This window comes from Trypanosoma cruzi, genomic scaffold (assembly GCF_000209065.1).
Source record: "Trypanosoma cruzi strain CL Brener 1047053516941 genomic scaffold, whole genome shotgun sequence".
NCBI lineage: Eukaryota > Euglenozoa > Kinetoplastea > Trypanosomatida > Trypanosomatidae > Trypanosoma > Trypanosoma cruzi.
Window position 1 is genome coordinate 170,277 of NW_001849502.1, and position 27,695 is coordinate 197,971.

The 27,695-nt window shown below is 44.2% G+C and overlaps 9 protein-coding genes across 9 annotated transcripts, besides 60 other annotated features; all 9 read left to right on the forward strand.

Moving 5' to 3' along the window:
- Window positions 1-9,333: part of a sequence feature (heterozygous, non-Esmeraldo-like haplotype) that runs on past the window's edge.
- Window positions 82-247: a sequence feature (T-rich).
- Window positions 300-3,005, forward strand: Tc00.1047053510889.270 (hypothetical protein, conserved; the record flags this gene model as incomplete). The annotated part of the gene is made up of 1 exon (XM_815792.1): window positions 300-3,005. One exon carries the CDS (start codon window positions 300-302, stop codon window positions 3,003-3,005), a length of 2,706 nt encoding a protein of 901 aa, XP_820885.1.
- Window positions 3,059-3,096: a sequence feature (AT_rich).
- Window positions 3,302-3,343: a microsatellite.
- Window positions 3,362-3,398: a sequence feature (AT_rich).
- Window positions 3,604-3,648: a sequence feature (CT-rich).
- Window positions 6,774-6,795: a microsatellite.
- Window positions 6,840-6,864: a microsatellite.
- Window positions 7,012-7,032: a microsatellite.
- Window positions 7,644-7,665: a microsatellite.
- Window positions 7,970-8,004: a sequence feature (AT_rich).
- Window positions 8,038-8,060: a sequence feature (AT_rich).
- Tc00.1047053510889.280 (metaciclina II, putative) lies at window positions 8,351-9,175 on the forward strand (the record flags this gene model as incomplete). Its single annotated transcript, XM_815793.1, has 1 exon — window positions 8,351-9,175. One exon carries the CDS (start codon window positions 8,351-8,353, stop codon window positions 9,173-9,175), a length of 825 nt encoding a protein of 274 aa, XP_820886.1.
- Window positions 9,334-9,502: a sequence feature (areas merged during assembly that could not be assigned to a particular haplotype. This can correspond to areas where the two haplotypes were merged or to regions with more than two copies in the genome that were merged during assembly.).
- Window positions 9,342-9,419: a sequence feature (T-rich).
- Window positions 9,424-9,473: a microsatellite.
- Window positions 9,471-9,492: a microsatellite.
- Window positions 9,503-27,695: a sequence feature (heterozygous, non-Esmeraldo-like haplotype).
- Window positions 9,666-9,689: a microsatellite.
- Window positions 10,051-10,084: a microsatellite.
- Window positions 10,277-10,319: a sequence feature (A-rich).
- Window positions 10,362-10,389: a microsatellite.
- Window positions 10,517-10,542: a sequence feature (AT_rich).
- Window positions 10,546-10,591: a sequence feature (CT-rich).
- Window positions 10,592-10,616: a microsatellite.
- Window positions 10,642-10,696: a sequence feature (T-rich).
- Window positions 11,054-11,077: a sequence feature (AT_rich).
- Window positions 11,111-11,206: a sequence feature (GA-rich).
- Window positions 11,668-11,708: a microsatellite.
- Window positions 11,712-11,758: a sequence feature (AT_rich).
- Window positions 12,065-12,129: a microsatellite.
- Window positions 12,130-12,184: a sequence feature (GA-rich).
- Window positions 12,196-12,215: a microsatellite.
- Window positions 12,216-12,244: a microsatellite.
- Window positions 12,507-12,536: a microsatellite.
- Window positions 12,590-12,653: a microsatellite.
- Window positions 12,890-12,929: a microsatellite.
- Window positions 12,953-12,999: a microsatellite.
- Window positions 13,165-13,191: a sequence feature (AT_rich).
- Window positions 13,291-13,313: a sequence feature (AT_rich).
- Window positions 13,382-13,409: a microsatellite.
- Window positions 13,417-13,446: a sequence feature (AT_rich).
- Window positions 13,563-13,605: a repeat region.
- Window positions 13,606-14,820, forward strand: Tc00.1047053510889.290 (uncharacterized protein; the record flags this gene model as incomplete). Its single annotated transcript, XM_815794.1, has 1 exon — window positions 13,606-14,820. The coding sequence occupies one exon, from the start codon at window positions 13,606-13,608 to the stop codon at window positions 14,818-14,820; it is 1,215 nt and encodes a 404-aa protein (XP_820887.1).
- Window positions 15,110-15,137: a microsatellite.
- Window positions 15,309-15,392: a sequence feature (T-rich).
- Window positions 15,481-15,502: a sequence feature (AT_rich).
- Window positions 15,558-15,580: a microsatellite.
- Window positions 15,619-15,645: a sequence feature (AT_rich).
- Window positions 15,660-15,686: a microsatellite.
- Window positions 15,865-15,890: a microsatellite.
- Window positions 16,025-16,140: a microsatellite.
- Window positions 16,230-16,280: a sequence feature (T-rich).
- Window positions 16,796-16,821: a microsatellite.
- Window positions 16,863-16,886: a microsatellite.
- Window positions 17,586-17,606: a sequence feature (AT_rich).
- Window positions 17,662-17,688: a microsatellite.
- On the forward strand, window positions 17,834-19,261 carry Tc00.1047053510889.300 (uncharacterized protein; the record flags this gene model as incomplete). The annotated part of the gene is made up of 1 exon (XM_815795.1): window positions 17,834-19,261. One exon carries the CDS (start codon window positions 17,834-17,836, stop codon window positions 19,259-19,261), a length of 1,428 nt encoding a protein of 475 aa, XP_820888.1.
- Tc00.1047053510889.310 (hypothetical protein, conserved) lies at window positions 19,538-21,634 on the forward strand (the record flags this gene model as incomplete). Its single annotated transcript, XM_815796.1, has 1 exon — window positions 19,538-21,634. The coding sequence occupies one exon, from the start codon at window positions 19,538-19,540 to the stop codon at window positions 21,632-21,634; it is 2,097 nt and encodes a 698-aa protein (XP_820889.1).
- Window positions 21,836-21,940: a sequence feature (A-rich).
- Window positions 21,958-22,000: a microsatellite.
- Window positions 22,262-22,309: a sequence feature (T-rich).
- On the forward strand, window positions 22,423-23,514 carry Tc00.1047053510889.320 (hypothetical protein, conserved; the record flags this gene model as incomplete). Its single annotated transcript, XM_815797.1, has 1 exon — window positions 22,423-23,514. The coding sequence occupies one exon, from the start codon at window positions 22,423-22,425 to the stop codon at window positions 23,512-23,514; it is 1,092 nt and encodes a 363-aa protein (XP_820890.1).
- Window positions 23,595-23,629: a sequence feature (CT-rich).
- Window positions 23,807-23,877: a microsatellite.
- Window positions 24,063-25,124, forward strand: Tc00.1047053510889.330 (hypothetical protein, conserved; the record flags this gene model as incomplete). Its single annotated transcript, XM_815798.1, has 1 exon — window positions 24,063-25,124. The coding sequence occupies one exon, from the start codon at window positions 24,063-24,065 to the stop codon at window positions 25,122-25,124; it is 1,062 nt and encodes a 353-aa protein (XP_820891.1).
- Window positions 25,497-25,985, forward strand: Tc00.1047053510889.340 (hypothetical protein, conserved; the record flags this gene model as incomplete). The annotated part of the gene is made up of 1 exon (XM_815799.1): window positions 25,497-25,985. The coding sequence occupies one exon, from the start codon at window positions 25,497-25,499 to the stop codon at window positions 25,983-25,985; it is 489 nt and encodes a 162-aa protein (XP_820892.1).
- Tc00.1047053510889.352 (retrotransposon hot spot (RHS) protein, putative) lies at window positions 27,186-27,695 on the forward strand (the record flags this gene model as incomplete). Its single annotated transcript, XM_815804.1, has 1 exon — window positions 27,186-27,695. A coding segment is annotated over one exon (510 nt), but the record flags the coding sequence as incomplete, so codon positions are not given.

Here is a 27,695-nt window from a genome sequence, read left to right on the forward strand (position 1 = left end):
GCTGAGGAAACTTCTTGCAGTTTCGTGGATTATAGTTTAATAAAATCTGTTGTACAAGGGGGGAGGCAACAGAAAAACAAATTTTATTTTTGTTTTCTTATCATTCCTTTTTTTTTTTTTTGCTAATGTATGTATTTAGCCGGTACTTTTGTTGGGAACATTTGTTTTTTTTTTTTTTTTTTGGTTTTATGTTTGTTTATGGTGCTGCATTCTTCTTTATTTTCTTTGCTCAAAATTTTTTTTATTTAGCTGTGTCAGTGAGATCATATTTCTTTCCAAAAGACCAATATTTATATTTGATGTCTGTGGTTCTTGATTGCGTACCAGATGCTAGTTACGAGCCATCTGAGGCGGAGCTCCTAGAGTATGGCAAGTGGCTCGGCATGAAATTTCCTGAAGATAAACCTTTTCTTTGGATTGCAAGGGAAGGTTTGAAAGCTCCTTTACCTGAAAATTGGAAGGCCTGCAGGAGCGAAAAAGGGGACTTGTACTACTTCAACTTCAAGACTGGTGAGAGCAACTGGGACCATCCACTAGACAAGCAATTTAAGGAGCTACTTCAAAGCGAAAAAGAGAATCCCAGTCCGCAAAGTATTGCTAAAGGAGCAAAAAGATTGACCATTGAGATTGATAACGCGGCGGAAACTGTTACAGAACAGACTGAAGCAAAGGAAAGTTGTATATCTTCATCCAGAGGCAAATCGAGAATACAGAAACTGAAAACGCTCAAGTTGAAGAAGGAACTACCAGACAATCTTCGTCTTAAGCCAATTGCAAGGGTTAACTCTGGTTATGATACTAGTGAGCGTGGCTCAGAACCGGTTGGAGTGGGGAAAAGAACAGGTTCTAAGGCGTGCTCCATATTAAAACAGAATATAGAAACATTATCCACTGAAAGATCTGAGGGATCTTTGAGTTCTGAAAAAGTGACTTTTGAAGCGGATTTGAATGATGAATTAAGGCGGTTTCAAAGTGAAAAACTAAGAGAACATCAGGCTGCAAAAGACGAATATGAAATGAAACTGAAAGATTCCTGGAAACGCTATCAGAAACTACAAACCGAGGAATATGAAAAAAAGATGAACAGTTACAAAGATGAATTAGAGAAAAAGTTATTTGAGGAAAAGAATAATTTAGAGGAGAATTATAGCACGAGTGTTCAGAAGTTTGGTAAAGAAGTTGCAGCCCGTGTGGAGTTAGAGGCAAAGCGGATGCGCGATTATTTGAGCGAGAAATACGAAGAAGAAAAGAGTGATATTGAAAAAGGCTGGCAAGAAGAACTGGAGAATTTCAGAAGAAGCAAGGATTTGGAATTAGATAGACTGCGTGCTTCAAACTTTCAAAGTGTAGCAGAATTGAAGCAAGTTACAGACGAGCTTTGGGAAAATGCTCTGTATTTTGTTGAAACTTATAAAAAAGCACAAGACGCATTTGTTGAAGAGTTGACAAATACTAAAATAATTTTCTCGAAGTTTGGTGAGCACGCGTTATCTAAGCTTATAGAAAATGCCAGGGAGCTATACAATAGTGAATTAAACGAGATAAAAGATTCTTTTCATTCGGAACTAGAAAAAATAAGATGCCAGTTTTTGGAAGAGATTGTGGCGTTCCAAAGGAAACAGAAATTGTTGTTAGAAGAAAAAGAAAAATACGATGAGGAAAATGAAACATTATTAAATAGAGTAAACAAGATATCGGATTGCACAAATTTGAAGCCTTGTATGACGCATATAACACAACGGCAAGAAAAAGATCCCCAAGAAAACACCAGGATACAGGGGGTGATAGAAAAAAGAGGAGATTTTGCTTCGGGCATTAAGGGAGACTGTGCTCAATTCGATGAAGATACAATGGGAGTCCGATCAGAAAAGGAGTTATTTGAGTCCGTTGTTACATACATGAAGGAAGTTCAACGGAAAGAACTAGAGGCTGTTAAGAGGGATCTCAAACAACGCGCCGAGGAAGAACTGAAAGCAACTTTGGATGAGGTTGTGCGGGATCGACTTCATCTGGGTTTTGAACCCTTACCTGAAGAGAAGGATGAGATATTTTCTTTTCATGGGAGTGAAAAGGCTTTACCCGAGATAAAGACAGAAGAAAAGGAATCAGAAAAGGAGAGGTTGAGTACTGCTTTATCAGATACAATCAAAAAAGATGATCTTACTGATTTTCTTACGGAAGCGCTTCGTCGAGTGTTTGCTGGTTCACCTTTTATTATTTCTTCTCCGAAATCTGGTGATGCTGCTACTGTTTCCACCACTGCTATTTTTGGAGCTGTAAACGGAGCTAATGGGAAACAAACCTATAATGCAGAGGGTATATCGGTCCCATGTCGAACTGAGGTAAATACGCTGGATGGATTTCCTGTTTCATTTCAGGAACAAAAAATGCTTCTTGCAGGAGAACACCAGCGAGTTGCAGAAGGGAAGAGGTTTGTGGAGAATCAGCGCTTTGGTTTGGAGGAGCGGCGCCAACAGCTTAAAATGGCGAGACATCAATGGAAACAGGATGTGAGGACTGCGAAAGAAGAGGGGGTTCGGGCTTCTTCCAAGAGAGGAAAATTACTTAATAAACTTCGCATTGCATTGGAGAACCAAGCAAGGGGTCTTGAACGCGATGAGTCCATTCTTCGCGATAGTGAGAGGTGGCTTTTGATGAAGGAACAAAGTGTGTATCAAATGGAGAAGCATATCAAGGAATTAGAAGAAGGAAAAGGGCGTGACACATCCATAAACAGCATTGATACTGTGGGTCTTGTAACCGATTTTTTTAAACCAACGATGCCTTCGTCTGGTTTCTATTCACCGAATCATGATGCCATGCAGGGAGTTGTACGCAAAAGGGATTTGGACCCAATTTACACCAAAACACTGGATAAAATTGCAAGACGTCTAGAGGAAGTTACCTCAATGATGAACATTCAAAAGCAAAAGCGAGGTTCCTCCTTGCCGTATGAAAACTTGCCCCGAAGAAGGTCTGCACAAAAGCCAACCAAGGGAGCTTAGTTGATTATTGGCTGAAATTGTGAAATTTGAAGATACTCCCACCTCTTCTCCGCTATTATTATTATTGATTTTATTCTTTTTTATTTTTTTTGGGTTGGGTGGGATGGCTTCCTGCTTCTACGCATATATTTGCAAATGGGACAGTTACAAGGAAAGCCTTTATGGATGGGGTGGGTTTGGACTAAAATAGACTGACTGAAAATGCCGTTTCTTTTGGGACGGCTTTTACTTAGAAATTGCTTTTGTACATACTACATTGTTATCCTGATGAAAAACAAACTAATTATGTATCCGCCATTATTATTATTATTATTATTATTATTATTATTATTATTATTTTCCTCATTCTCTCTCTCTATATATTTTTATATTTTATCTTTCTTTTTTTTTTTTGCTCATTTATTTACAGTGCCGTAATACGATTATTGCTTTCTTTAAAATGTTAAAACCGAGGACACTAGAGATAAAACGGAAAGACACCAAGGAGCAAAATAGGTAGTTGTGAATTGCATGTTATCCCACAATGCATTGTTCTTTGGGTCGAAGACGAGGCTCTCCCATAATGTTTTTTGACGGCTCTGGTGAATTAGCTCGTTGCTTCCATCTTTCTTTCTTTCTCTCTCCCTCTCCCTTTTTTTTTTTTGTTTGGTCTCTATTTGTAAATTCACGCCTCGCGTAAAGTGACATTACTCTTGACTTGTTGCCGCGATAACATTGATCCTTTTTTCTCTTTGACCGTTTTGTTTTTCCGCGTATCGCCAACTATAGCTATTTTTTTTAGTTTCCTTTTTTCCGTGGTAGAGAGAGGACACTCGAATTACGATATTTGGGCATCTGGGATATTTTACTGCCCGAGAATAACTAATAATTGTGAAACCACTAACAATAATCAAAACAAGAGCTCTCCAATACGGTGGGAGCCTGTTTTTCTTTAGTTGGTGTTACGTGAATCTAAAGGGCTAAGTAAAACCACGAGAAAAAAAAGGGGACAAGTAGAAACCTATCGCTGTGTGTACTTGAGAGATTCCGACGAGAAGAGCTATTTCAAGAAATTGTTTTTTTAACCGGAGTTGCGAAAGCAAAGACCATTACTCATGAGCCATGATGGATGCTTTGTGGAGTGCATGAAACCGACAGTCAAGGGAGATTTTAAGGTGCTTGACCAGCATTCCTCTTGGTCATCTGCACAGGTACCGAGTCAATTTTCCTGCAGAACGACGAACTTGTCTTTTCATCAAATAGGAGGAGGGTTAACGGCTTCGCGAGACTCTGAGGCGCACTCTGAAAGAATCTTTTCGGAGGACTCTGAACATGGAATCTCCTTGTTACCGGGTGGGTGCCGTGAGTCGTTTGGTGAGTATGGGAACTTTGCGCTCACGGAAGGCCGATTCCCATTGCACCGTTTTGCAGATGAGACGGACACCATTACGCAGGCGGAGGGAACCAACGAAGGCAGGGAATTGGGGTGCAATTTACCACCCTCAGTTTCTTGGTTTTGGCCTCCATTCCCTCCCCCAAACTCAGAGAGCGCTGAGTTTGCTGAAACAGCCCCGCCAGCCGAAAGAGCAAACTATTCCCAATCTTTTCATCATACAGGAATAAGATCAGAGTGTGTACTTGGAGGTAGCACCACGTCGCTACTGAACTTTTCCAGCCATCACTCTGGTGAGGGATGGTGGGCAACACGAAACATCAACTCGCTGGAACGCCCAAAACACGAACAACATCCATTTGAACCAAGCCGTATCGTATCACCGTTTTTTGCTCCTGTACAGTTGCTAAAACTACGGGGTCAACGATCTGAGCTGGATTGTTGCTCGGTTAACAGCAACAATAACTGGGCGAGTGATGTTGACATTCCTCAGCGTGGTACACACGTGGAGATGTCAGTAAAATTGTCAGGATCAGGGGTGGCGAGTGCGAGGGCCATGAGTGGTCTCCGTCCAGATTGGGATCGGAGCAAGCGAGGGATAACCGGGGATTCATTTTATGACGAGGAACGGAGTGACTTCACGGAGCCTCCTCGAAAAGAACCTGAAGAGAGAAGGATGCTACGACAGAAGTGTTTGAATTCAGATTCGTACTTTGCCACCCGCCGCGGAGTGCACAAGGTATCCTTGGAGCGCGTTCGACGGCTGTTCAAACAGCACTTCATAAAATCCAAATTCGATTGAATTTCTGCCTTTGGTACAGACTATAGTGCTTGGTTGCAGAAGCAGATATCGATTTTTTTTTTTTTTTAATCTCTACGCGTTCTTTACATTTTTTCAATTTTTTTATTTCTCGCGTTTTTTTTCAAACGTGAAACTTGTCTGGTTATTATTCCTCTTTCCCTTGTTTCTGTGGTTCAACTAGATTTTTTTCTCAAAAATTTTTTAAAAATTTCTTTCTTCTTTTTCCACGTTTTGGGCCGAGCTTTTTTGCTTTCTTTTTTTTCTTAAAAAGGGGTATTTCTTGTTTGCAACATTCTTTGTGTTCACGACGATGTGGTGGGTATCAGTATTTCTGCGCGTGTGAATATACCCCTTCACCTCCATTCATTTCTCATGGGCCTTTTTTCTTTTTTTTTTCTTTTTCCTCTTGTGAGCTTGTTTTGTATTGCGATGGATAGAACTGGCGCCCTTTTTGCCTTATTTGCAAAAAGGTCGGAATTGAGAGGTAATGTTTTCTTTCCACGCATCGCTCGTTTTTATTCTCTATTAGATTCTTATAAGTTTGCTTAGGTGAGTGTGAAAGAATTTGGTGGGGACATTAGCACCTGAGGAAGACGGACCCTGCGAAGGGGAGGGAAAGAAGGAGAGAGAGCATATTGAAATGAAGGGAAAAGAAGTGGTATGCCGTGGCAGCAAGAAGATACTCATTTCGTGTTCCCAGAAACAGCAATAATAATATTAGCAACAAAATCATCAGCAGCAACAAAAGAGGGCGAAGACTCTCGTTTTATTACTTTTTTTATATTTCTAGGCTTCTGCAGTTTTTACGCTTTGCGGAAGCCCCTTCTTATTTTATACCTTTTTTTTTTTGCCTTTTCATGTGCATATGTGTGTTTTTATTTTATTTTTATGTGTTCGCTGTTCTCCAATTACAATTGTATTCAATTACTCCCAGTACCATTTTTCATCTGTTTCTTTGCGTCTGCATGTGTATGCCGCGGTCTTAGGTGTATCGGGAGGTTGAACAAGAAGAATAAGGGAATAAACGACTGGGAATGGACATGGGTAACGGGTGGGGGGATGGAGACAAAGAAAAGTGGCGGAACGAAACGAGGCGAACGAAATGCATACAAAAAAAAAAAAAAAAGAAGACTAAAGATAGAAATGAAGGAGCTGAGAGGTCGGAGCAGGGTGTAAGACGGTACAGAGCAAAGCCGACAAAAAAGAATGTGTGGAATATACCCAAGGTACGAGGTTGGCTCGCTAATGAGCCACGAGACGAGGGGCAAAAAGGGATATCAGCATTAAGGCATATATAGCGTTTTGAAGACAAATATAAATAGGAAGGGATGAAGGCGGTGTTAATGCGTTGTTCTGCATCATGAAACAGTGCTAATTTCATATTGCTTGGGAGAAGTAAATGAGAGTGTATTGGTTGTATTAAAACGAAGAAGACAATAATAATAAAAAAAGAAAGAAACATATGCTCTCTTCTTTTGAGACTTTTTATGTTCCTATTTAAATTGTTTTTGTTGTTCTTTGGCTTCCACACCCATTCCTTCCTTTTTTCTTCCTCTCATTATTTTCCCTGCATTTATACCTTTTTTTTCGAACGTTATTATTATTATTATTATTATCAATTATATGCGTACTATTATGGGTTGTTGATTTTTTATTATGATTATTTTATTTTATTTTATTTTATTGGTAGTTGATGACGGTACTCTGGGCTAACAAACACAGTCTCTTTCTCACCCTCATATATGTACATATATAATATATATACAAACTTGGATGTGCAACACTGAGCCATGGGCTTTTCATGGGGTTGTCTTTTTTCAATCATGCACGCGTATATATATATATATATATATTTCTTTTGACAAGATCCCTTTTTGAGTGCCTGTTTGAGCTTTTTTTTCTCTGTGTTTATATTTCACTGGCCCTTTGCATAAGTGAACGCAAAGGAAACAACAGAAATATATGTATATGGTTTCTCTCTTCTTATTTGTCAGCGATACCTTCTAAATAAATTTTTTTTTTCCGGAAAAAACTTTGCATCTTACCAAAACAGTTTTTTCTATTAAGCACTCGTATCTCATATATATATATATATATGCAATGTGTCTTGGTTTCTAATCGCTTGTTCCCCCAATGGAGTCTCTGTGCATGTATCCTTCTGTTTACTTTTTTGCGGTAAGGGCGATGCCGCTGAGGGAAGTTGGTGGGGTGCAATATTAGGGACGATGAGAGTCATGCGTAACATTGTGCATCTTTACTTTAATTTTTATATACGTCTATAAATGTCTTTTGATTTAAGACATGTCTATACATATCAATCTATATGGTGTTTTATATATCTATTTATATCAACATGTGAGGCTTTGTGCATGAGAGTAGAAAAGGAATGAGTGTCTGTTGGGAGAATTAAGTTAAATAACTCTCTCAGTTTTTTTAAAAAGTTTTCCTCCTCTCTCTCTCTCTTTATATATATATATATATATATAAACATCTTCTACGTCTTTTTTTTTTTTGGTTTCAATTTATACAGGAACGATTGTTTTTCCCTTCAATTTTGTCTATATATATAACCATGTCCAAATTGATCTGCAAATCACACTCGAGGTAGACTCATGCGTACTTTGGATGGATTCATTGAGCAGAGGTCTTTATGAAAAGGCATGTTGCTGTCAAGGGGATTTTTTTTTGCGGGATGAAAAAAAAAAAAGGACTAAAATAAATTCTGGTGATGCACTAAGTTTTCATTGCACCATCGTTATATATTTATATGTAATCTCTGCCTATGTAATGTTTATTTTTATTTTTAACTTTATATATATATATATCTTTCTCGGTCTGATGCTGGGATTTAATGCTTCTATATATATAATATAATATAAATGTGCGGATATACGCTTATATACGTGATTGGATGCTCATTCTATATATTGTTATTTGTTATGTTTTCTTTGGTAGAGTATGGCAGGTGGCTGATAATTGAGAGGATTATGGCAGAGGCAGACTAACCCTTCTTAATCTCTTTTTTTATTATTATTTCAGAGTGATTGTCTCTGGTGCGTTGCTTGTTCTTTTTGCTTCTTATTTTTCTGTCGTTTTCCATCCTCTTTTCCGATGCATTCTTCTCCTTCCAGACACATTCAGTATCAGTAAGAGAGAATTCGTGTGTTTTCAATGATTCCCTGCCGCTCCAACCAACAACAGCATCAAAACATCTCCAATACGAGGGGAAGCGATTATAACTTTACAGAATTTTGCGACGGACGAAATTCATCTGCACCGGTGCGTTCTGTCGTTGCTGGCGACACTGGAAAGGAGCAATGTTCACAGCAGCAGAATGGTGATGCGGTTGTCATGACTGATATCATGGAAAGAACAGGTGCATCCACATCTGCCGAACGTGAAACGAATTGCAGTGAACGTTCTTTGCTAAAGGACAATAAAATTCCGGTGTTGAGCATGAGCGAATTTACAACAGTGTGTCCACAATTCGTCGTTACACCGACCATCGCCGCCCCAAATACCCCCAATTTTTCTTATTTTAATGCTGCCACTCCTTGTTTGGAGAGATCGCCATTATTATCCTCTTCTTTTTATGCTTCACCGTCAGGATGCGAAGATGAAAAAAGTCTGGGATATTCTGCAGCTGTCTTTGAATCCGATGGAGAAAAGGATGATGACTGTGTTTCCTTGAAAAGCGCTGACAAAACTAAACTCAAGGCACCTTATCTCATTAACACATCCCCTGGTTCCATTGCTGCAATTGAATTGGCGTTGTTGACGAACTCAAAGGAGGATGAGCATACGCAGTCGGATGGGGCATGCTCGATTGGCAAGGATTTGGAGTCTGCACTGGAGGAACAAGGGGGTTACGGCACCTGGCACTTGGTGACGTCGCGTCTGAAAGCAGTGCATCTTCGTCACATGGCGCACAAGTATGCATTGGAAGTTGTTCGTCAACGCTATGGAGACAGGATTATAGATGATTCATCTAAGTAGTTTTTAAAGGACATTGTGATTTGTGCTATGGAGGAGGATTCTTCTCCCTTTTCCCTTTTGTTTGAAAAGAAAAAAAAAAACACGTGCCTTGAGAGGTTGTTTTTTTTTTTCTTTTTTTTCGCGTGTCTTTTGATTTTTGTCTTGGCTGTATGTGTGTGTCTTTCTGTTTTTTTTTTTTTTTTTTGGTTTTTTGTTTGCGTGTTTGTGCCTTTCCCTTGTTTTTTTTTTTTTTTTTTTTTTTTTTGAGAATATATATATTTATATTTATATATTTTTATATAGTAATATATACATATATTATTATTATTATTATTATTTTTTGTTGTTTGTTGTGTTTTGCACTTTTACCCTTGGATTTTTTTTTTTTTTTGCTTCCCCCTTTTATTCATTTTTTCCATTCCTCCTTCCTCTTCACAGCTCAATGGAGCTTGGAGACACGGATGGAGATCACGTCGTTGGGGTGACTGCGAATCTCGGTATTTGTCATTGGTATATATATATATATATATATATAAAGGTGTTTCTGCTGTTAATAAAAGATGAAAAGAAATACGGGTGGGGTGGGTTGGGGGGAGTTAAATGGGCGGGAAAGAAAGAGAAAGAGAGAGAGAGCGCCTGCGTGTTTGTATGCTTGTAGAATAAAACGGCTGGTAGCCCCATTCTCACTGCCACACAGATGTACACGCACGGACCGAAAGAGACAGAGAGAAAAAGAAAAAGGGAAAGTAGGCTCAATTATGAACATAAATACATACACACCCTGCAACGTGATAGAAATGAGACTCCCACTTTACCCGGAAAAAAAAGGTTCTGAAGAAGATGGAAAAAACAACAACAAAAACACGGACACACACATACACACGTATTCGTGCTCAGAGGAGGAAGAGGAGGAGGAGGGGAGGAGGGGGAAAGAAGTAAAGAAGGATGAATCAGGGGTGTGCGCGCAGATGACTTTATATCCACACCCTTTTTTTTTTTCTTTGCCTTTTTCCCTCCTCTCCTTTCAAGGAAACAAATGAGACAAGGTGAGGTGGGAATAACAATCAAGCTCCCAGAAGAAAATAAAGAGGCGTAAAAACCCACCCAATTGGAATTAGAAGTAAAAGCAGAAGAAAAAACAAAAACAAAAACAACAAAAAGACAATGCTGATAAAACGAGTTGTCAGGCGAAACAAAAGCGACAAGTAAAAAAAAAAAAAAAAAAAAGAGAAGAATTAATGAGTGAGTCAGTGAGTTGAACATGGAACAGAAGACATCATTTATACATACAATTGCTTATACCTATACCTATAATTGTAAAAACAACAACAAAAAAAAAAGAAACTAAATATGTATCCCAACTATATATTAATTTTTTTTATATAAATGAATCTCTATCTATTTATCTACCTATCTCTTTCTCTCTCTCTCTCTTTCTATATATATATATATATATATATATGTGAACAAGCTTATATCATGGTGACTTTTTTTTTTGTTTTTCTCTCTTCTTTCTTCCTGTGTTTTTTTTTTTCTTTGTTTGATTCCCACCCTTCATTTGCTAATGACTTTTTTTTTTTTTTTGTGTGTGTGTTTCTTCTTCTTCTTTCACATGTTCCTATTTTCATACTATATATATATATATACGTGACGCATATATGCATGCATACCCCTCCAGGAGCCGATGGGGGAGAAAAGGGGAACGAACGAACGAACGAAAGAAACTCCGTTGTTTTTTTCTTTCTTTCTTTTTCTTCCTTCCATATGTGTTCACTTTGCTGGGAAACAAAAAGAAAAGAAAAGGGGGGGGGGGGGAGAAAGAGGAGTTTTGATCCCTTGAAAACACAAGATGAACCGAAACTCATACCCTCTCCCCCAGAGACGTTCAATATATCCGGCTATTTATATATTTATATATAAATACGATCAACTCGTTGTACGGTTTTACATAGACACAGAAATAGAAAAAAAGCGACAGAGAAGAAGAAAAAAAAAATGGCAAAGTGAGACGAAGAGGAGGAGGAGGAGAGGGAAATGAAAGAAAAAAAAAAAAGGCAGAGCATGGGGGCTGTGGAAGGTGCGGGCCGATTGTGGGGGTTCGTTTTTTTGTTTTTTCCCTCAAACTTCTGTTGTAAACTTCACTCAACGAAAAGAATAAACTTTTTTTTCTTTTCTCCCCCTTCCCTTACCTGCATTACCATCCCGTTTTACGTGTCGCAGGCTCCCAACTACATGGCACGGGGACACACACGCATGCGAGAAGAAGAGGCGATGAAATAATCTCAAAGCCATCCTTTGGGCCCAAATATGCGCCTTTTTTTTTCCCCCTAACCCCCCACTCACCAACCAACAAAATGAACGAACACCACAATAATAATATTAATATATCAAAACCAAAGCAAAACCAACCAATCAAAAAAAAAAGAAAAAAAATGGACAAGAAGAGGATAGGGTGGTGGTGGTGATGGGAGTATTTTACGAGTGATGAAAGTGTGCTTATGTCTTTATCCATTAAAAAGGAAAAAAACAAACTAACAAAAAAAAAAAAAAAAAACCGTTTATATATAAAATATTCGGTTTTTTTTTCTTTTTTTTTTTTATTATCTGCTATTTATATACATTATATGCATTACAAATATATGTATACGTATATATTGACGGGATGGTCGAATGAGTAAATGAAAAACAAACAAACAAACAAAAGACTGACTGTAAAGGGTATATATACATGTATATACGTATTTTTACTTATATAATAATGTACTTATATGCAACAATGCCTTATATTAAGCATAAATCATGTGTTTTCTTCTTAAAAAGAAAGTGAAATAAATGCAAATAAAATACACGTTGTTGTTAGATAAATACACTGCGTGAACTGTTGAGAAGAATGTAAATGATGTGAATAGCATACATGTATATATATATATATATATATATATATATATATATATATATATATATATATATATATAGAAAGATAAAGTGGGAAGGAAAAAAGGAAAGAAAGAGGGAGAGAGAGTGAAGGAGTTGACATGTGTTGTGTACATGTATATGATTTTCTCTCTCCCTCTCTCTCTCTCTCTCTCTATACATATATATATTTGTATATTTGTATATTTGTATATTCATGGGACGGTGTGATGCTTAATTCCTTATGCCCCTACATTTCTGACAATTAATTATTTGGGCGAATGCATTGCATGACGACGAAATGATAAACAGGATATAAGAAACGATTGGAAAGAAACCAAATTTGACTCAAATAGGGTAGGATTTGATTGCAATGCTCAGAGTCTTGGATATTTTTCTTGTTCCTCTCCCGTCCACTCTCATTGCATGGGTGTGAGGCAGAGAGAGAGATAGAGAGAGAGAGGAAGAGTTCGTCGCTTGTCCTTTATAAATTTGATCTTGGGGGTATTGTTATCAGAATCCTTTTTTTTTTTTTTTTGATTCATTTTTAGTTTTTCCTTAAATTTTTTTTTTTTTTTTTTTTTTTCTGGGGGAAATGGGGGGGGCGAGAGGGAAGGAGGGATGATGAAAATATTTGGGAAGCAAAGAAAATGGAACTGACGTATTTCCTTCTGTGCACTCTTGTAAACATTTACCGACAACGATGGCAGCAATAAACATGTCTTCTTTTCACTTTTTTCTTTTTCTACGTCTACACACATACACATTCCAATGGTTTTAGGGCCTTTAGGTGATTATTCGTCATATTTATTTGCCCCCCAATTTTCTTTCCTTCTCACTTTTTTTTTCTTTTTTTTCTTTTTTCTCATTTTGAAGTACATTGCTTTTATTTATTTATTATTATTATTATTTGTTTATTTATTTGTTTGTTTCTAAAGGGGAGGGCGTGGAATACAAAAAAAGAAAGAAGGGAAGCGAAGGAGTACACACACCTGTACGCTCTTTATCTTATTCACGTACTTGCCCCTTAGTACACGGCAGCTGTTAACAAAGAGAGGGTGTGGGGTGTGTGGGGGATAAGAAGGTGGAAGAGGTAGAAATAAAAAAATAATAAATAAATAAAAGAAAAGGATCATACAAGAAGAAGAAGAGGTGACGACACATACAACGAGAGAAGAATAAGAAAAGCAGGTGTGGGGCGGAGGGGGGGTTTACATCACATCATTTATTTATTTATTTATATATTCAGTTTACACGCTTTGTGTGCATTTGTTGGATTCCTTACCCGTGACAAAAACACATACGCACATCCAGAGACAGACAGCCAGACAGACAGACAAACTTACTTGTTTTTATTTTTATTTTTTGATATATATAAACCAACTTGCTGTTACTGTGACCGCTACTCGTTGCCGGTGGATTTCACCATCAATTCCCCTGTCACCCACCTCACTAGACATCGTGAGGGGCTGTGGACATAGAGGGGCTGGCAAGAAGGAAGAGAGAGAGGGGAAAAAAAAGAGAGAGAGAGAAAAAAAATGGTGGGGGATGTGAACAACGTAGAAGTGAAGGAAAAAAAAAAGGGATATGAGGTAAAGAAGGTCCCTGTGTCTCCTGTAAAACCATCCCGACCAACCGCCTACGTCAGGAAACCCGCATCGGCACGTAACGTGGGGAGCCCGTCGGCGAAACATGATGCGCTGGCATCTTTCACCTCGCCGAGGGATTCAAAGCGTCACGTACCGGACTGTGGCTTCGCGTCACCGCACAGCAGCAGAAGACCCTACAGGAGCGATCCGAAGCATTTTGAGCTTCATGTCCGTTCTTCAGTGGAAAAATCGAGGGCTTTAGAGACGCCGGAGGCAGCGAAGGTCTCTGCGTCAGGAAATGGCACCGATGGTCCATTGTTTTCCAGCGACGCTGAGAGTGCCCGTCTCCTCCCTTCTATCACCGCAGCGGAGACAAGGCTCCCTTTCCTCGATGGATGTTTTAGGCCCAACACAGATGGTGGTTCAGTTGTTGTGTGGGCCGGTGGACGTCGTCGCCAGCAGCAGTTGCAGCAGCAGTCTCTTTGCTCCCGGCAACCAGCGGAACGTGAGGAAGAGGAAGCGGGAGCGGTGCCACAGGCAGAAAAAAGTGCTGTCTTCTCACCTGAGGCTCTTCGTCACGAATCAAAGGGTTTTTGCCTTCCATTAACTGCCTCCCTGGAACATTTCACGGCTTCTGGTCACGAACGCTCGCTGCATCCATCCCATGTGGGGAGTGTTTTACCAAACGATACGACGGAACTAAACGAAGAGAGAAGTTTTGCGCAGCGCATCCCTGGAATGGACTTGTCCGCGTCGCCACTCCGTATGGACGCCAGGGTGAAGGAGGAATTTTTATTGCATTTTTTAAACCTCATATCATCTTCACCTTTATCCTCTTCATCGGAGGTTGGGGCCTCATTTCAATCCGACAGGGATGCTGCGACAGAGACGAAACTCGTGACGGTATTTGTGCGTGGTGAAGATGCGGGTGTGGATGCTGACACGAAAACAGGGAGGAGGAGGAGGAGAGAGGCGTCGTGCAAGAATCCTGACGCGATTCAGCTCGAGGAGTCGATGGCGATGACGACACAGACATCCGGGAATACGGAACGGGCACAGCTGGGCCGTTACAGACAGTTGCCGGGGTACAGAGAGGCACGGAGGATGGCGCAGCGAATGGCACTAGAGAAGGTCCGAAAACAATTTTGCTGCAGTGCGGAGTGAGAAACCATCGACAGGATGGATCAAAAGAGATAAAAAAATATCAATGAAATGACAGCCATGCGGAAGGAGTAAGCACGTACAAAACCAAACAAAAAAAGAAAATAAATAAAAAAGTGGCTAAAACAGCGGCAATATGTGAAGCGCCAACAATCAAAGGACGAAGTCAAGGATGGGGGAGGATTACAACTGCATTTGCAGCTGAGGGGGTGTAGAGAAGGGAAAGATGATGTTTACTAAAAGCCAATAGGAAGGAATGCCTGCAGTTATGCACGCTTGTGTAATGTTATGTTCTTTCTCTCTCTCTCTCCCTCTCTCTCGCATGTGAGTATGCATCCGGGCTAGAGCGCTTTGATGCCATTGAGCCATAATTTGATGTGCAGTCTAAATGAAACAGTCCAGAACCGCTGCTGCTGCTGCTGCTGTTACTCATGCATGTGGGCAATGACGTCCAGCAACGTGGCCGACGTTCATGAGTTTACTTAAAACCATTTCATTCATATTTTTATTTTTAATTTTTTTATTTTATCGGGCATATGTCTTATTACTTCTATTTATTTACTTATTTTATTTTTTGCGATGATAACATAAACATATAGGTTTTCTTCTTTCTATCCCTCTTTTTTTTTTTCCCTAAAGGCGCTTTATGTTTGAATTTAACTCTTTTATTATATTTATTATTATTGGTACTTTTGTTTCCTTTCAAATATATATTGTCGCCGTGCAATTTCGTATGTATTTTTTTATTTTTATTTTTATTTTTTCTTCTGCACGGGCTTTTTTCTTTTCTTTTTCTTTTGGATATTATTATATTTATTATATTTATTACCACGATGCCGTTGATTATTATTATTATTATTATTATTATTTTGAGCACCTCCCTTATTGGGTTGAAGTGAAGTTATGCCGTGGGGAGCGGCAAGAGAGAGACAGAGATAGAGGTTAGGAGGAGGACGTGGTTGAAACATGAAACCAAAAACAAAAAGACATGCACACCGATGAGGTGATTACATGCATGCGGACACATAAAATGCATACAACTGTGCGTCTCTCTCCCTCTCCCTCTCCCTCTCTTTGTGTGTGTGTGTGTGTGGCATTGTGGTGTTACTTTCTTTTTTTCCCTTTTTTTTTTTTTTTGGGAGTGTATGAGTCTCAGATGCCTTTGCGGCTGGGTTTGTGAAGGGCGTGTCCGCAAGAAGGGCGGGACTATCTATGTTCATTTATATTTATATCTATGTATCCCTGATTGGATGATTATTTATATATCATGTTATGTATATATTTATTATATTATATTGCTGTACTGTATATATATATATATATTTTCTTCTTCTATCTTTAGTAATATTTGGCTGACTGCGATAGAAGTGAGTCAAAAGAACCGATCGTGGCGAGACGAATGTTTTTCTTTATTTATTTTATTTTATTTTTTGTTTTACCACCGCTTTATTTTATTTTATTTTTTTGATTGATTGATTCTCCTCTCTCTTTTTTTTTTTTTTTTCTTTCTTATTCCCATCCTATTTTGTTTACATAGAGAAATCCAGGGTCCGGCCAGCAGCAGGAGGGAATATTTCTGGAAATATATGTGAGGCCAGATGATGCTACAATAAATAAGCGTATTTTTGTTTAGCCACCCTGCTTCCTTTTATTATTGACTTTTATTTCCCATCGATACCACGCCGGGGAGGCAGCGAGTGCCGTTCCTTTTACTTCGTTGCCCCCTGCTGCCGTCCTCCCTCACCACGTGGGAGGGGGAGGCTGGCGGTTGCGGGTTTCTTTTTCAAAGACTGCCACCCCGTGACTTTGCAACGAGAGATCCCGGCTGCTGGTGGCGTATGCCTTTTGCATGCGTGCGTTTTAGTGGTGGTGTATGCATGCGCGGTGAATCCCCTCTGAGGTGTGTGTTTTGTATGGGATGTTGTCTCTTCTTTTTTCTTTTTTTTTAGGAATAAAGGACAGGGCCGCAGTCATGCGCTTTTTGTTTTTATTTTTGTTGTTGTTGTAGTTGCTGCCTTCTTGTATTTATTTCTAATGGACATTGCATATATATATATATATATATACATGTTTTTGTTGTACTCTTCTGCTTTTTTTTTACTATTGCCTTTTTTTTCTTTTTCCTTTCTACGCACAGACACACACATACAGGTAGAGTGAGACCGATTATCTTTATGTCTTCCGCCTTCCAATGGTGTGGGATGTAATGAAAGGCATTTTCTTTTTACATGCTTTTTATTTATTTATTTGAGGAAAGCTGCGCAAGCTGTAACAAATAAAAAAAAGAGTTTTTTCTTCAACGGTGTCATGCGCGTCTACAGAAATGCGTGCAGGTTTTTGCGCCCCCCTCTCCCGCGAGCTGGGCCAGGCATAAATCCTGGCGTCCGCGAGAGTGCAGACGGATACGAGGATGCCTTAGTGTTCCCATAAGGTGCGGCGCCGTTAAATGAGGGTTCGCCTGCTTACTGTTGCACCCTGTTTTTTTTCTTTTTTTGCCCCCAAGTGCCCGCTGCCAATTTTCCTGTTTGACGTGAGGGGTTGGGACGCTGTGAAAAGCGAAACGGCGGAACACGGGATACGCGCAATTGCGTCAACCACGTCTGTGTTTTTTCTTCCCCTCTTTTTCTGTTACCTTGCGGCGGCCCAGAGTCGTAACAGCATGAGGGGAGAACAACACATTCTCTTTTTATTTTTGTATAATATTTGAATCTACCTGTGTGTGCATGGTGTTTTTTTTTTCTTTTTTTTTCTCTCCCCATGCATACGGGTTTATATATATATATTTTTTTCTTCAGTCTGTCCAAATGAACGGCGCATCGCGCCACTGGACGCTGTTGTGCCACGTTCTTTTTTTCTTTTTTCTTTTCTTTTTGTTGTTATTGTTGCCTCTTATTTATTGCGATTTGGTGCTGTTTGGGTGTAGTGAGGGGAAAAGAGGAGGAGGGTGAGAGCGTGTGAGTGAATTGTGGGTGCTAACGCGTGGAATTTTAGAGAAGGAGAGGGTGTGCGTAGAAGGATGTTGCCGCACTCTCTTTATCGAGGAAACCATCTTGTCCAGAGGGACACTGTGGGCACTGATGAGGGGATATGCCAAGCCGACTTACCGTCGTATCGGCAGGTGTCATTGGGGCGTGAGAGGGCACCGAGAGAGACCACATCAAAGTTTACCGCTACGACAGCGGTTGGCGTGTCATCAATCACCCCTCTTACTCCACCTGCTCCTTTTTTTCCTTCTGCCTGTATCGTCGATGAAAGGAGGGAGTGTAAAGAGACTCTTCTTGTTTCCTCGGCCCACACAAATGAGTGTATGGGCGAGGCATGTCGTCTACATAACTGCTGCTGCACGGAGCATTTACTGCGCCGCACCATAGAGTTGGAATGTGAGAACGAATTATTTCGTATTGCGTTGCTGGAAGGATCCGAGCGACGGATGCGGCAGCGGTTTTGCGGCGGTTTCAGCACCGACAGCAGCCAGCGCCACCAACACAACCATAATCGGCAGCAGCAGCAACAGCAGATTCTCCAGTGCGTGAGGGAAGTTGAACGAAGTGCCAAGAGGTATTTTCAGGACGAATTGGAAAAAATGCAGCAACAGAACAAAGCGGATGCCGCCGCCGCCGCGGTGCAGCACCCCACGAGAGGAGAGACTTACGAGTCCACACTTGCGCAGTCGGAGCGACGGCGTTGGAAGGAACATGTTCGGCACACCGTGGAGGAACTGGCTCTGCTGCACCGCGAAAAGGAGAAGCAGGCTGCTGGTGCCGCAATGGCCTCGATCATGGACACGGCGTTGGCGACTAATCGTCATCACTCGCGGGATGCGGATGATGATGACGACGGCGGCAGTGCTGGCAAACGTATTGCCGACCTGCAAAGGGAGGTGGCGCAGTGGAAAGGCGAGGCGGAGAAGGAGCGGGTACGCGCCGAGTTGTATCGGGAGTACGCACTGCGAGAGCTAGGGCATATGCATGCAATTTACCGGCATGCGCTGGGGGAGGAACAATCTACCTTACCGGGTTGTGACGCAGCGACCATGCCGGCAGAAGGGATGGGAGCCAAAGAAACAAGTTGTCGTGCGGATCAACTACAGACGCCTGTGGATGTGAATGCTGCCCCTCCTCCGGTGAAAATCACCACCCCAACACGTATCGAGGCACGGGAAGACACCCAGACGGCTTGTCATGACAGTCTACTCCACACCACAACCACCACCTCTCCCTTCTTCCTTTCCCGCATCAAATCACGCAGCCCAGTGCGTGTTGATATGGAGACGCCGGTTGCCGCAGTTGGCATGTCTGGTGCTAAAGTGGGCTCCGGTGATACGACTGCGCCATCGCCGGTGTCACCGCAGACGGGGTTGCGGCGTTCCTACCACTCGGACATTTGCCTTCGAAGAGAGAGCGTCACAAACGACGGGGGCGCATGTTCGCACATAAAATTTTGAGTTAGCGACTTGAAGAAGAATAATGCACTGAAATTGTGTGGATGTCATTCACACATTTGTCTCTTATCTTTTTTTTTTTAAATTTTCTTTGCGTCGTTGGTTTGGATCACTCTTTTCACTTTTTTTTTTTTTTTTCTTCCTGCTCTCACCCTCACACTGGTAGCCATTCTCATTCCTACAGGTCTGTGACACCAATTTGATTGCTTTTAGCGGTGTGCCTTTTTTACGGTTCCCGTCATTTGCTCAGATTCCTCTTTGCTCCGCAGATTGACTGCGATGCACGGCTGGTCCTCCCCTGCCCCCTCGCTGTGGGGCGACCTGCGGGTGGATGGGCCACCGTCATTGGTCGCACAACCCGCAAAACCACCCAACGAGAGCACTGGGTTTGGAACTGTGCGTCTTGCATTCCCCTTCGCACAGGGAGAAGACACGCCCGCTTTGGGCTCCGCAGGAGGAGAGGCCGATCGGCGCAGGAGGATGTCAACGATGACAACGGCTGCTGGTGAGAAGGGAGAGTTGAGTTTGCATGGCTGCGGCGCTGCTGCCCTGCCGATGGGCATGAATTCCATGTCCCCTGCAGGGGCTTCTTCAATGGCTTCACAATTCTCTTTGGATTCATGGGTGGATGCTTTTCGCGTATATATTTCTGCGGCATTTGTTTTTCCAGAGGAAAAGATGGCCATCTCATCAATGATGGAGGCTCTAGCCAAATATACACAGGCACGTCTACGTACTCAGCAACACTTCAGTGAATGCGAGGCATGTTTAAACCAGTTTACTCAGCTACAGAACGGTGTTGTTGCCGCTGCCGCAAAAGGGTCTGTCCCATTGAGTTCGGGCAACACGAAAGATACGTTTACGTTTCAGTCCCAGGCGAACGCAGTGAGTCCCACATTTAACATGGCGAACATGCAGAGGGGACGTGCCAAGGTGGATATGGATCTAGCGGAGTGTAGACAGACGTTGCAGAAGGTCGAGGCATTTGCGAGTACTTTTCAGGACTTCCAACGACGTCGGACGCGTCTGCTTGAGGTTCTTGAAGAGGAGAAACAGCAGTTTTTACTACCACCGCTTCCTCAACGCCACTCTGGTGGCGCGTTTGTGCCAATTGTCACGGCACCCGTCTTTCAGCTTCAGACCACGCTAGAGGATGGAATCTCAGAGTTGTATAAGCAGTGGGATATGCATATAGCAACAAAGGCAGAAAGCATTACTTGCAGGCTCAATGGGACACATTCCCAAGAGGACGGTGACGTTTCCGGCAGCAAAGAGGGCGGTGAATTGGTGGACAGTACGCATTTGATTACATTGCTACTGAAAATGTGCGACGACACATTGGGCCGCGTGGAGACGATGCGCAGCCGTATCAGTCGTCTTGGCTCCATCCGTATTGATGAAGCAGAGTCTATTGAAAAGCTCCTCGCAAATATGGACAACTACGACCCCACGGCGGAGGAACATATGGGACGGCGTAAACAAATTGACGCAGAGCTGGAGGAGCTGCGAAGCTGGTTAACGCACATTGGGCAGCTTCGTCAGCGCGCCATGAATACAAAAGAGTTGCTGCAGCAATGCCTGACCAGCGGGAACAGAAGCACTGCAGGTTCCAAGCAGACATCACCTTGCGTCCACTTACGCAGTGAGGGCGGAGGCGCACCGTCGTCCCTCCGACCATCTCTCGGTGGCCCGACTTCTTTGGACGAATGGCGTCAAGCCTTGGTCATGCCAGATGCAGGTGCCGCAAATAAAATGGATGCGAATCCTGTCGTCAATGCCACCACGGCTGGTATCACTACTGCTACTAGTAATGGTAATAGTAATAATAATGATCACGCCGCACCTGTGTTTACTCAGGAAGATGGCACCCTCACAGTTTGCAATCAGAGACCCTCTTCTTCCACGGCTTCGGATAACGTCAAAAATGAGGAGAATGCCACTGAGATTAACTCCATGAACTTTTCTTTGGCGGAGCCACCGGTGAGTGCTCTCAGTGTCGAAGGCAACGGCGGGAACACGATAGCTGAAGATGCATGCAGAGGCGGATTGGCGGTGTCTTTTCCCGCCTACGGTGCAGAGGATCGCCAAACTGAAACGGGCGTGCCATTCCGCAACAGTAAAAAAAACAGTGATGAAGATGACGATGTGGCATCTTCCTTTCATGCCAGCGCCTTTGACGAGGATGACCTTTGCGGGAATGGGAAACGATGGCGCCGGCGACGGAAGCGCAGCGCTGCTCGTGGGTATTTGGGCGGCATCGCGGCATTCGCAAGGGCGGTGGTGCAGCGGGCCACGCAGTTCAGCGACTCGGAGTGCAGTTCCCCGAGTGACAGCGAGAGGGTGACGGAAGTGAGGCGTCGGCGACGATTGGAGTGAATGGATGAGCGACGAGTGTACACTTCTCCCACCACCACGCAAAGAGAGAGAGCCAGAGAGAGAGGGCGGAAATCACACACAAACAGACCCACACGCGGATGCAGGGTGAGAAAAAAGAAGTCTTTTTTCTTGGGGGTGCGCCTTCTCGTGTCGGTGCGGTGAATTGGGCGCATGCCTTGGCAGGGAAATGGTTCGGCGGTCAAAGAAGAAGACAACAACGAAAAACAAACAAGAAAGCAAAGAAAAGGAAAAAAAAAAACAAGAGAAAGACGGAGGATGAGTGGGGCAAGAGAGGAATAATGAGAATGATAATCAAAATAACAATATATATATATATATATATATATATATATATATATATATATAAACGAGTATAATGCAAACATTTGAAATGAGTTGAGGCTTCGAGCAATAGAGGCAGTCAAACAAAGGGATGGTGAATTGTGTAGAGAAGATATAACAACAACAACAACAAAATGGGAAGAAGGAGGAGGAGGAGCGGGTTTGAGGAAGACATGGCAGAATTTGCTTGCATTGCATTTTGTAAACATCCTTGCATCTTCCGGCTGGTACCGTTCAAAGTCCCCCTGCAAAAGTACACTTCTTATCTCTTGAACGCATTCCTCCTTCTTTTCTCTCTCTCTGATTTTTTTTTCTTTTTTTTTTGCTCTTTTTCCGATATGTGTGCTTCGTCAGCCTCCAGCTAGAGCCACCGCGCTGGGACACTGCCACCCTACCCCACCCACTGAGCTCCTGCTCGCTGGCGAAAACACACACCCACACGCATCATGAAGAGAAGGGTGCTGCGTGCACACGCAAACAAGAGTCGTCTTAGGCTCTTGAGCGCCGAAAATGGACTTCGGCTGGATTCGTACAACATTCTCTGCGATGCCTCTTTTATGCGCGCCTTTTTACTGGCTGAGGGCAGCAGTGAAGGTTCACCGGCGCAGGCATTGAGGGCACTTATTTACGACACTTTTTCGGCCGCAACGTCTCATGTATCGCGGGAGGAAGACGGCAGCAGGTCTTCTGGCAGTGCTCGGATAAAGAAACCCAATGAATTAAATCTCTCAGTTTATTATCTACTGGAAACGGCCACGACGCTCCGTCGCATGTTTCAGCAGCGGCTAGAAGAAGAGCAGGAAGATGCCGCGACGAGAAGGAAAAGGAAGAGAAATGAAAAGGAGCTGACTTCCTTGGAAATAAATAAGAAAGGCCGACATTTTATTTCGGTGGTGGAGTCGCTTTTGGAAGGGTTGGAGTGCATCAGGGGCGAAGATGTCTCAGCCAATAAAAATGAGGCCAAGGCAATTGCTCGGTTTCTTGCGGCGGCGGGGTCTAAGGAGGGCCCTCCCACACGCACGGCCCAGGGAAGGAAAAATGCACACTTTTTTTTTGTTGCCACGCAGTCGCATGACGTTCGCCGGCTTTTGCCAGGCAACGCCGCCCTCATCCGCCTCACAACATTACCCACGGCGCTGTGGATTGAAAAAAATGGTGATGCATTTCACTACGGTGTGGACGGTGCCAAAAACACCCCTCTCCATGATGCGTCCGTGCCCACGAGAGGGAAAACGCTTTCTGCGGCAGATGTGGCCTTCATGCGACACCTTTCGGCGGAACTTGTGCCCGCTGGTGTGGGGGCAAACAAAAGTCCTTGGGTGGGTTCGAAAGGCGGTACGTCGAAGACGTTGAACGCCACCTTGGCCATGCAGAATAAGGCGACACCAGATACGGGCAGCAAGAACGGTGTGAGGGGGGAGAATGCAAGCCGATCTCGAAGAAAATCCGCGCGTGGACCAAACCCGCTTGCAGTGAAGAAGAAACGCGTCCGGGAAGTGTTTCGAGTGGATTTGGGGGCGTCGAAGAAACAGGACTGAGTGAAGGAGAGTGCAAAGAATGGAGGGATGCGTGGGGACTATTGCTCCTGTTGATGATGGGTGGCATTTCGCTTTTTTTTTCTCTCTCTCTCTTTTTCTTTTTCTTTCTCTTTCTGTGTGAGCGCGCATTATTCTTTTTTTCTCTCGCGCTTAAAAGGTATGGGTGCCGAGTCCATGACCTACGAGAAATTGTGGAGGCATAAACTCTTTCTCTATTGGGTGTGGGGTGCGGATCTGTGCACATGTATGCATGCGTGTGTCTGCGTGTTCAACATTCTTTCGTGCCATCTCTTATATATATATATATATATATATATATATATATATATATATATATATATATATATATATATATATATATATGCTGCTGCTGCTTGCTTGTTTGTGAGATAAGGGAAGCGAAGTAAGGGCAGACAAACACGCTGTCAATATTTGTGCAGATTTTTGGATAGAGGGCGGAGAAAGAGCGACAAGAACAAAACACATACACACAGAGAGAGAGAGAAAGAGAAAAGGGGAGTTGTGTCGGCCGGAGTGTGTAGAAAAAGATGCGGCGGGAAGAGTTACTGCAGGTGTTGCTGGTCCGCTTTGTGGACCCAAACCGGGAGGAACAAGATTGGCTGATGATTGCGGCGCTTTTTTATTCACTCACGAGACTTTTTCTTTCCGCCCAGCGCGTGGAGCGGCTCTACTACAAGTACCTTCAAATGCATGGGAGTTGTGCCGCGATGAAGGCCGCTTGCAAAGGGTACGAGGCAGAAGTTGAGGAGAGGCTTCGGCAACGCGTGGCGGGGGGCAACAGTCTAGTCGCTTCAATGGCGATGGGGGGTCGTCACTTAAGCATCAGTTCCCCAACGACGTCGCGTGGTGCGGGAATGCTGACACCGTCTGCTCCCGCGGGTGTCGCTGTTCATTCAAGCAGCGGCAGTGTGGAATGTGGGTCTTTAGCTAATTTGTTTCTTCCGTCGCCGAAGGGTGGGGGACGTAGTGTAGACGACGGGAGCTTTGCGGGAGGGGCGGCGCTGCGTCATTTAACGCCAGAGCAGCGTGAGCATTGGCACCGTTTGCGGCAGGAGCCCATCAGTCCCGATGTTCTCATTGCCCTTGTGCAGAGATTTTCACTGGTGGAGGGTGCCGGGGTATTTTTGGCACCGGTGCATCCCTCGACAATCATGGAATTTAACGGGGCTCGCTCAGGCCCGTACGGCACCGTTATCATGCACCCGCTTTCGCTGATGTGCATCAAAAGGAGGATTTTGGCATCCCGAAGAGACTACGAGCCACGCCAACCGGAGAAGAGGGCGTCCGTGACGGAAATGTTAGTGGACGGGGGAAATGTAACAACACGGAAGCGGGGACGTGTGACGGCGGCTTCGGTTGTGGAAAGAAATGAGTCGATGCGTAAAAAGTTATCAAGAGAAAGCGGCGACGACGATGCAGGTGTGATTCGGACCCTTCAGGAGCTTGAGCAGGCTGTGTGGCATATTGCTGCCAATTGCGTTGCCTTTAATGCCCCCGAATCCTATTACCCTTTCACGGCTAGAACGTTCGCACTTGCGTGCACAGGGATCATTGAAGAGTACTGCATGCAGCATTTGCGTGGTGCATGAGGCGTCGGATGGTGGATGCATGTGCAACGCCCCTTTTTGTGACTTGATGTTTGGACCGTCCCGTCGAAGGTGCGGGGGAAGCTGAGAGGGGGTTGAAAGGCGGGTCAAGAGGTACTACGATCAAAAAATCAAAATCGAAGAAGAGAGGTTTGTGTGTGTGTGCGGAGCGGAAGTGGTATGTAATTCTCTCTTATCCACTTTCGCGTTGATTTATTCGTTTGCACTTTTTTTCTTTTTTTTTCGCTCTCTTCCATGCTTGTGCGTGCGTGTTGCGGAGGAGCACGAAAAGGAGGCACGACGCACATAAATATATAAAAAAAAACGCATCACACACAAAAAAAAAAGGGAGGGGGGGAGGCTTAACAAACAGGAATGCCGTTTTTCCGAGTATGTCTCCGCGCGGAAACGGAAGGGGTTCTTTCTATTCGACCCGCTCGGCCTCGCGTTTGGGGGATGAAGTTTGAGTGCGACAGCTGTCGGGAGACCAGCCCTCATTTTGTCTACGTGGACGAGGCGGAGGAGCGTGACAGCGGTGGCGGCGGCACGCGAAACGCAGTCTTCAAATGCGCCTTCTGCAAGGGAGTCCTGACGGCGTCCATTGACCCGGAGAGCTACGGCCGGTTCACCCCGGACGGCGACAACGGCCTGCTGCTGGTCGAGGTGCGGGGCGGGTCCCCGAAGGAACTCGAGCTGGACGGCAACTGGGTCGTCGAGGCGGAGGGGTCGTCGTTTGATGGGGTGGACCTGAGCGAGGATTGGATGGAGTACGACGAGGCGTCCGGCGCAGTGGTCAGCGTGTCCGGCGTTTCTGTCGTTTTTGAGCGGGCGAAGAAGAAAAAACAGCACGAAGGGAACGCGTGAGGTGTGCGGGGTTTTCCCCGCCGCTTTTTTTACTTTTTTTTCTGCTCAGCGTTCATCCCCCCTTTACACCTCTTTCACTCCGCCGTCACTGGCGGCACCGATGTGAAGTCAGTAGGGAGGGTGGCGGTGGGACCTCTTCTTCTACCCCCTCGGCTCGCGTGAATTTAAGAGTGACGCAGCCCCGCCTTAACCGGCAGCGCGGGAGACAAACGCGGAATTTTTTTTTTTCTACTCTTGTTTTCTCAAACGAGCGCGATGGCCCGCACGACGCCCACCATCGCAGAGCGCGTCCACCCGCGAGGCGGGGACGTGGAGGAGGGCCTCGGCTCCGGAGAGAAAGCCGCGGTGGAAGGCGCAAAACGCACACACGCGCCGCGCGCCCGAGAACCAACAAAAACCAACAAATCAGTAAACCACGCAGCCCACGAATAAGGAAAGGGAGGGAGGGGAACCGGCGAGGAGCACCGACGTTGTGCCGCCGCTGTGGGGGGCTTTGTGCCTTCTCGCTGCGTGGTAGTGCTGTTTGGGCAGCGCCTTTCCATCCCGAGGAAAAACCGCGCCAACATTTTCGTGCAACACGGCTTCCTCGCTTCTCCGATGTTCACGCCGTGTTTTTGCCCAGGCGCCTGCAGAGCCGGGCGGTGGAGTAGACGCCGACATTTCTCATGGCACGGTTCGCGTTGGCTGGCTTTCGCGATCCCCGGTTCGTCCGTCATCGCTGTGGCGCTGACGGCTTTCTTCCCCCGCTGAGGCGGCAGTAGCGACAGGGAGACTGACAGGGAAGAGCGGCGGCCGCGTAATCGTGCACGCGGATCTCAATGACGAATACATAGAAATAATGCGAAAAAGTCGTCTTGCACCGCGCGCGTCACACATATTGCATCGAGAAATACAGTCCGCTTTCATTCCTTGCGTGGGAGCTTGCCATGATGCACCACGGTTGTGGCGTGTAAGATTTTGGGTTTCTGTGTGGTCTTCACTGCGATGCATTTTATTCCCAGTTGTGTTTGTCAGGAGCGATAAGCTCATGCTTTCGTGCATGTGGTGTGCGTTGCACGCTGTGCCCCGCACCGTGTGGATGACGCTTTTGTTGTGCTTGTCGGTCATTTCTGTGCCTATTGTTCTCTTCTCTCGTCCTTCTTTTGATTGTCTGCTGGGTCACAGCTCCAAGTGGAACCGACTACGAAGACAGCGCAAAGAATGTCCGAGCGTCACGGGGAAGGAAATGACGATAATGAGACGAGTCCCGCGTCTACGGTGTCGCAGGGACGTCGGGCGCGAGCGAGGGCGGAGTCTGACGGCGACAGTGGCCAACCCGCTGTGCCTCGCAGAAGAGTGGAGGAAACGCGGCGACCACAGTGGGGCCTTTTCAGTTGGGTGGAAGATGTACTGCTGGGGGGAGAGGCCCGCGGCAATTACATGAAGCTGAATGATTTTCTTCGGAGGCATATCGGCCCCAGCGCAGTTGTCGATGAAAGATACAATGTGACGATGGAAGTATTTTTAGTGGAGCCCAAGACTTACGTACAGGATCAGAAGCTGCTTGAAGAAATTTTTAATTTGTCAGAGTATCAAGTGCTGCAAGAGATGCGCGGACTTCGACGGGATACGTACAATGTTTCTCAAATGGGTGTGCGCTCTCTCAGACAGTGGAGGGACTTTGAACGGAAGGATATGGTCAGTCCTCTTGCAAGGAGAGAACTCGATGCG